Here is an 8502-nt window from a genome sequence, read left to right as displayed (position 1 = left end):
AATCTGTCAAAACTTGAACAATAACAATCTTTAAAAAAGTGCCTGGAATAGCGATGGAGCAATCATAAAATGATTCAACAGGAAAACATACAAAAGGTACATAAACGGGGAGTTTATTTTTAAATATGATTCAAGAGATGATTGAAACACTCAACTGACTCTATTTACAATCAAGAAGGCAAACAACAGATGCGTTAACAAAAAGATGTGTCAGGTTAGTTGTGTGCAAGATCCGACTATGAGCTTTTGACAAAGAATGTTCACGATCGGCCTCGGTTTAGACCTCATGTTCACCTATATACAATGAAAACGTGGTTGCAAACAGTTATAGGTATTCAGAAATGCTACGCAAGATAAAGCATTTTGCTGCCTGATGTCAATAAAACCAACAAAACAGTAAGATGGTTCAGGAACGCTGTACGTCTCATGGATGTGGCATCTCACCGAATCTGAAAAGCAATGCAAAACAGTCTGTAAACATGCTATGAATCCATCCAAAAGCATATTTTTCACCCCAGTAGATCCACAACATTTTCATGATTTATTTGTCCTGACATCTTGTTTTCATCTATAGAAAGCCTGTTTAGCTATTCCTGGAACACATTAGTTTTTGGTTTTGGTTAGGACCGTGACATGATCAAATACGTCAAGATCACAGACCTTCTTTGATATGGTTCTACTACTAAACATTTTAGAGACTTTCACTCAACTCTGACGATTTCAGTGTCAGGACTTTCAATTTAAGGTCTTTAGTGGAAGATATACTCACTGTGTATTTGTCCCATTTTTTTTCGGGGTCATAAGGCTCCCAGCGGCTGGCAGGGAAGATGTGTTTGTTTTTTTCATACCAGCTCCTCAGCACCACTTTTCCTGCATGAGACTGGACAAAGAACCATAAAGAGCTTTGAATTTAGCCGAAGCTTTATCAAAGCTCACTGGCTTCCATGCGGTTTAGTTTATACAATAGTTTTACAAGTTTCCATGTTGCTACAACTAAGACAAATTTGTCACTGGTTGTTCAAGGTTTGTGGCAAGACACTTAATAATCTGTAAAAGAAACATATCCTTATCCTGGAGCACATATGCTAATTTGCTTTCATTTACGAGAATCATATCTAATTTCACATTCACCTGCCCCAAAACATCACATTTACATGCAGGTCTCTTCCTTTAAACTTGCGTGGCCCAGAATATAGACCAGACATTATGCTGACATTATTACCTCATCTTTCTCAACTGTGGCATCGTTCACCAGCCGAATGTCCTCGTGCACATCAAAATTGAAAAGGGGCCCTGAAGAAAAAGAGGAAAGTCTCAATTCAGCACCAAAAACAAAGATACAACACGAAAATAACAGGCTAATGCTAAAATATAATCAGTTTTATCTTTATATTATAAAATATCAGAGGACAGTCATGTGTGAAATACAGAAGCCACATGGAAACCTGTTGAACTAAATGTGGTAGAGGAAGTAAGAAACTTACCACTTTTGCCTCTTGCCTTTGTCACGATGAAATCATAGAAACTGTGGTGCTGAAAGAAAAGCAGATAACTATAAAAACTGTGATTTATTACCACCTGTCTTTGCAATCAGGTAAACACTTCCTAAAATGCCCTTCAAACATTGTAAAGCAGTTTACGTTGTAAAACTTGTACATGTTCCTGTCACAAAACATGTACATTCTTGTACAGAATAAAAGTGCATTGTAAACAATGACAAATCTTGTAATGATTTAAAACAGACCTAATTGGTCTTACAAATGAGGTGCTTTATAAGTATTACCATTTACAGTTTTGTTTGGGGGAAACTTTACTCACATGTGGGATTATCAAATCCTCTTTAATGTACATTAGATGCTCCACTCCTGCTGATCTGAAGGACACAAACAGGGTTTAATAATATCTCACTTAAGACAAAAAGCCCTCACTGTTTTGATTTTGTCCATTGAGGTTTCATTTAATACCAACACACTTGAAATTTATATTCATCACTGATATTCTGAGGAAAACCTGAACTCAATTCTGAAGAAAACTAACATGTTTTTGAAAATGTGTGTGTATGCACAGTACACACACACACACATATATAGATTTAAAGAAACTCTAAATGTGTTAACTGACTCTAACTTCACTCTCTAGTAAATCTAAGAATGTTTTTTTTATAGCAGGTGACAATGAAGAATGCATTTACCTCAGCTCACTAAAGTCTTTTCTCAAAACTTCCAGGGCCCTTTGGAGAAACTGCTGCATTGTGTTGCCTTTCTTCATCTACATGGGCACATACACAAATATTACAGTATATTAAACTGAGTTGAGCATATTTTTACAATACAGAACATGTAACAATGTAACATCTTGGGCATGTAGTTTTCTCAAATTAGAAAATCTGATAACCTGTTCTGTACCTTGACAGTTTTTCGATGCCCTGAGCCATCCCAGTAGCTGAAAGTAATTTCAATTTCTTCACCTAAAAAAAAAAAAAAAAAAAAAAAAAAAAAAGACCGGTTGAAGAACAGGTTTGTAATATCAAAAGATCAAAATATGACTAGACGAGTTGAAATGAATAAAGGAATAAGTAAACAGCTTCAACTGCACTCTTGGCCAGGTTCAGAGATAGCAAACAAAAGGTAATCTCCATAACAGTACATGGTGATCTTAATATCTTACTTTTGATCTTCTCTTGTTTTCTTTCCCACTCCTGCCGGAGTTCCTCTCTTAAACGATTCTCTTCTTCCTGAAACACACATTTTACTCACAATTACACATACAAAACATTGTATTCACAAGCTTTCTAGTACATTGTTCCGAAATAAACAGTTTTTTTTCAACTACATACAGACACCGACTACAAGCCACACAATTTGTGGAGTCTTTAAAACTGTTCTTTAAAAAAATGGACAGCATTATGTGATTGCAAAATAAAAATGATTTCAACATTTTTATTTTTAAGGGCATATCAAAGAAGCTCATATATACTGAAGATAAAGCTTATATATTATACACACACATACATACATAGAGTGCTAATTCCTCTCAAGGATCATCTAGTCACTTATTTCACAATCTCTTAATTCTGGTTTTAATTTCTGAAAACAAGCCAAAGCTTTTCAATAAAACAGTTGATGCATATATATGACATATATTAGTTCATATATTCACAGGATAAATGCAAACAAGACCTTCGTGACAAAGTACATGTTATCTGTCAGATCTAAGGATCTTAACAGGCGACACGCCTCATTGGAAACTGACTGGTAATGAGCCAAAGTAGAAAAAACAGTCACAACAAAACCATAATTCTTGTGGCAGTTGACAAATTTGGTATGCAGCTTTGTGATAAAGCTCAGGCTGATGTCTCAATGTGCAAAACACTGCCCAGAGGAGGCTTGTGTTAAAGATGCAGTTGAAAAGTGGATCGGACCGAGCACCAAAACACACTTGTAGCCAATAAGCAGTAAGGGGCGCATACACTCAGAGATGGCAGAGAATATATGGCCAGTGGAATATAACTTTAAAAAGAAGGGTTACGATCAGGAACCGCGTTAATATCGGAGAAGCTTTCCAGCGCTGCAGAGACCTTAAGGAGCTGGAAGTCCTGAAAACGGACACCGAGGTTGCTTTATTTCTTCTCGATACATGAATAACGTTGCTTTTGCTTTGTTTCACAGAACTAACATACGCTGTCCTCTGCTTAAATATACTTGTGTTTCATCGTTTGTTTATTTGCAGTATTTAGCAGTTGCTTGTAACGCAGTCACTCCTACTAGCCACTTGGGGGGGGGTTGAATTTTTACATATATATTGTAGTGTTTTTAAAAATCCATCTGAAATAATAAACTAAAGCCCTATTCGCACGGGATTAGTACTATCTGGGGACCTCGTGTGATTTAGAAATCCCCCCCCCCCCCCCCACCTGAATTTCGTGTGGCGCATTCGCACGGGATTACCTAAGCCTGTGATTTTACTCAAATTTACTGACTTATCTCCCGGATATGATGTCAATAGGCTATTGCTTGGAAATGTCTTGTCGTTATAGGTCTAGCTGTATGATATATCATCACATAAACAGAATAATGTTCCTTACCGCATGCTGCTATACATTCATCTCCATCTAATCATTCTTTTTGTTTTTGCTCTTTTGATGATTTTCAGCTTTCTCTTTCTGCAAATTGTGTAGTTGTATGGTGTATAGCGATATGACCCAGCACCCAAAATACTATCAAAACACTCCACAGCCTCCATTCTTCGCGAAAGATGGATAAAAAGGCGCACATGAAACAAAAACCTTGAAAAAATTATATACGATCCCACCAAATCACAGATGCCGATTCGCACGGGACTAATATTATAACAGGACCTGTTTTGTTGGGGAATTAAGCATCAAGATAAGGGTATGATCCTTTTGGGTAGGGCTGTGTTTGTTTTGGTGATATCAAATGTGCTGAGCGGTTGCGGTTATATTTCCTCGCTCATTCCGCTCAGCACCGCTCGCTCAACCCAGAATGCACTTTGGTGATTTGCTAGTTCGAGACAGTTTGTAAAATAGCTAAGCACGAGTGGAGCAATAGGTCATGGAGTTCAAATATTGTTTTAGTGAAGTTGCAAGCCTTATACATAAAGTGTGGAGAGACAGTGCGAGTTAGCAAAGATTCATATTGGAATCTAAAGCAGGCAGATTACACAAGGCAGAAAGCACAATGATGTGCTACGCAAACATAGTGCAGCAAAAGGTGAGCAACAGGCCTATGATAATAAATGAGATAAATAGCTAAGGTAGCTATTGTGTTGTACCCCGCTCTTTATACGCGAAAATGAGTTTTTACGTGCATATGATACAGGCCTACGCATTTTTAGCGTGTATATGATACGCACTTTATTGCGTGTACACACGCCTTCCACAACAATAATCCTACCCAAACGTATAATACATACGTACTCCACACCACTACTAAACCTACCCATGCGTATCATATGCACGTAAAAACACATTTTTGAGTATAAATTGCACGATAAACACAATGCGTGCTACAGAGACGCATTTAGTGTGACCGGGTTGAACCACGAATTAAGATTTCCTTCTCATTAATTTAATTAATTTTTATTACAATGTGGCCATGCACGGGTTAAACCAGGTAGGCTAATGAATTATTATATAGTGTGTTCGCTTTAATTAAAATGAGGAAACTAATTATTAAAACATGGTGGGTAAGAGTAATGAATTGTTCATTCGTTATGCAATCATCATATCAGTGCAACTAAAACATACCCAACACACAAATATTATGTTCACGGAAATAAAATAACGAAAATCTAATGTACTTTTTCAGTTATTGCATTTTACAGGCAAGTTTGCTAAAGGGCAATCTCATGTTTTTTAATTTATAAAGTAAATTGAATGCATTTAAATTAATAAAAAGTACAGACTGTCACAGAATGTCATATCATAACTGCTATTTATAATCCTACTATTGATACATTATTTCAAGAAACCTAATACAAACAGAAATCAATTAGCCTACTAGAGAAATGTAATGTCGGAGCGGGATCTGAGCGGGATTTGTTTTACCGGTGAGGGTTTTCGTTTTGTGAGTGGAGCGTTTGCTTGGGCCGTGAGCGTCTGAGCGTTGCGCAAGCGCATAGAGCGGAATATTGAGCGGAGCGTCACACCGATCCGCTCACATGCTCTGAATCAGATTCCTAAAAAGAGGCCGTTGGGACAGACACTCCACACTCTTTGACACACTGAATGCAAAAGCAACTATTTTATGCAAAAGATGTTTCTCTCAGCTGTTAGTTGAATATAAAGCTGTGCATGTGTTAACAGAGCATCAAGAGAATTAAAAATCTTTTTTTTTTTTTTAAATACCTCTCTGTCCCTATCTGGCAGGAAACTGGTGTCCACATCTGGGTTTTTCCCTAGTTTTTTCTTTTTTACAGGTATGCCTGTTAAAGACAATGACAAAAAAAAAAATCCACATTTTATTAGTGTTTAAATAAATAATAAATTTTAAAAAATGTATCAAAAAAAAAAAACTAAATGAATGAAATAAATCTATTAAACTTAAACTGAATCACTATCAAATGACCTTTTACTTAGTAGTACAACTTTAAAATGCTGGTTAGAAATTAAGTATATCATTATTCTGTGCTGATTTTAATCTATGCAGTAATGTTGTGTAGAACTTTGCTCCACTTCTGTGGAAAAGTGCCAAGTAAAATGCCATACATATCTCCTCCTCAATTTCCTCTTCCTCCTCTTCCTCCTCTTCTTCCTCCTCCTCCTCCTCTCCTTCTTCCGGATTGAAGGATAAACTGGCAATCTTCCTTTTCTGCTCTTCCTTTCTTTTCTTCTCCTTCTGCTTCTCCAGTTTCCTACAAGAAGAGACCAAACATGAAGCTCACACAGAATTTAAGAGAAAAAAGAAACAAAGAAAAGCAGGATGCCTGGATGGCGCAATGCAAAGATCTACAAAAACTTAGCCTTAAAATCTTAAAAGATGGTTAAAATATTATTTCATTCATTCATATTGAGAAAAAGACACCAAGCAGGAGAGAAGCAAAGTTCAAATAACTAAAAAAAGGCCTTACAGCTGTAGCTCTTTTGACTGCTCCTTCTTGGCAAGCTGTTTCTCTCGTTCTTTGACCAGAGCTTCCTGCTTCGCTTTCATGTCATTAAGAGTCACCAGACCTGCAGAGAACAACATTCTTCACTCACAAAGTGATTTAATACACAGATTAAGCCTGTATGCTTAAATTAAATAATTCCAAAGGAGGTTGTACATTATGGATAAGGTTGCCAAAGTCTTATGACATTCTAATGATAATCAAATGACAGCCCTAGTCATAACACAAATCTCTAACCCTTTCTGAATAACTACAAGAAAAAAAAACATTACAGAAGTATTTCAGAACCATAACAAGTCCTTTCATTTTTAATGCTCACTTACCAACTGTGCTGGACTTAAGCTCTTGCTCCACAGCGTCATAATGAGCGGAGAACTTTTTATCAATGTTGGATTTCACCATGTTGTCCTAGAAAGGAGAAGGTGAAGTTCAGTTAGGGGAGATGTTTTTTACATAAAGTATGAGCAGTGTAGGTTTATTTGAGCTGCATATAAAGATTGATGTAATGATCGTGTATATAACAATATTCTACAATCATTATAGTTATACGATGCTTAAAGATCAGTAGATTAAATACTGTGGTCCCCAAATAGTATGTTTTATCATGTAAACCTTGCTTAAAATTGTGTCTTTAAAATAAATTATATTTTGCTTGCTATACAATGGTATTGTCATACTTTTTAATCATAGGATTTAAAATAAAAAAGTGTGGAAAAAGTGTCCAAAGGGTGTCCAAGTGGCACAATATATACAACAATGTGAACACATATGAATATAATTTTACACGCACGTGATTTTAGTAAACAAGTGAATTTTTTTTGTGTTGACGTACCTACTACACAAGTACTAGGCTACTATTTAATGGTCCGTATATACATGTATATGTATATATGTGTGTGTGTATATATATATACACAGAGTATGAATCTTCATAAATTTAATCAAAATTCACTAGTTTATTAAAATCATGTGTGTGTACACACACACACACACACACCATGAAATAGTAGCCTATACCTAATTAGTGTGGTGTATATATATATATATATATATACACCACACTAATTATTTTACATAAACTGTCATCACATCATAAAGCCTTCTCGTGTGACTGTATACTGTCTAAAAGGGTCAATAAGCATAACCATGATGTTCTGGGTTAAACCAGATGTAACGTTAATATCCTTTATAACTAACTGGATAGATACTATATACATTCCACACACTTTTGAGCTTGCATCTATTTATTGGAGGCATATAGTGAGGACAGGTTGAATGGCAAGTGTGTTTATATGTTTGTTTGTTTGATATTCGGTTTCGGGCTCACTTGCCTCTGCTATCTTCTGCTTCAGCTGCTCGAGCTGTTCTCGCTCTCTTTCTCTCTTCTTCATGAGCTGCATCGCTCTCCCCGCTTCACTTGCCGCTCCTTTATACTGCGCCATTGCGACTCTTTCACAAGATACTCAGAAAAAGAAATGAAAACACTGAAAAAGCGAGACAACTACTGAATTCAGTGAATAAACAAACGAGAAACTTCTCGACTAAAACACAAGCGGTTGTGGGTAATTTAACGAAGGACTGCTTCCGGTTGATGCTCGAATTAACTGCATTCCAAAGTAAAAGTCTAAACATCCTTGCCTAAAAACGTTCATAAAATACATTTATTATTATCAATGCATTATTATTATTATTATTGCTGTTGATGATAACAATTATAGTCGTATTATATGTTATGCATGATTTTATGTTCATACTAAAAGATTTTCTTTTTTTTTATGTACAAATTACTTTTCAAATAGTATTTTACATAGAAATTCAACAATAAGTATGCAAACAAATGAGGTTGATTTAAATATTCCCAAAAAAAATCTATTATGT

At 35.9% G+C, this 8502-nt stretch overlaps 1 protein-coding gene across 1 annotated transcript; it reads right to left on the bottom strand.

The window, feature by feature from the left end:
• Positions 1–92: 92 nt before the first annotated feature.
• Positions 93–8215, bottom strand: fam50a (family with sequence similarity 50 member A). Its single transcript, XM_056257923.1, has 13 exons — positions 7956–8215; positions 6948–7032; positions 6589–6688; positions 6227–6372; positions 5867–5943; positions 2668–2734; positions 2406–2467; positions 2192–2268; positions 1819–1873; positions 1485–1533; positions 1223–1293; positions 770–880; positions 93–449 (listed from the first exon to the last, which is right to left on the bottom strand). Exons 1-13 carry the CDS (start codon positions 8064–8066, stop codon positions 441–443), a joined length of 1020 nt encoding a protein of 339 aa, XP_056113898.1. The 5' UTR covers positions 8067–8215; the 3' UTR covers positions 93–440.
• Between the last annotated feature and the right edge of the window lie 287 nt (positions 8216–8502).

Source organism: Rhinichthys klamathensis, unplaced genomic scaffold (genome assembly GCF_029890125.1).
Source record: "Rhinichthys klamathensis goyatoka isolate OS25496 unplaced genomic scaffold, OSU_Roscu_1.1 h1tg000147l_1, whole genome shotgun sequence".
NCBI classification, from domain to species: domain Eukaryota; kingdom Metazoa; phylum Chordata; class Actinopteri; order Cypriniformes; family Leuciscidae; genus Rhinichthys; species Rhinichthys klamathensis.
Note: the sequence above shows the minus strand (reverse complement) of the source record. Positions and strands in the feature narration are given on the sequence as shown.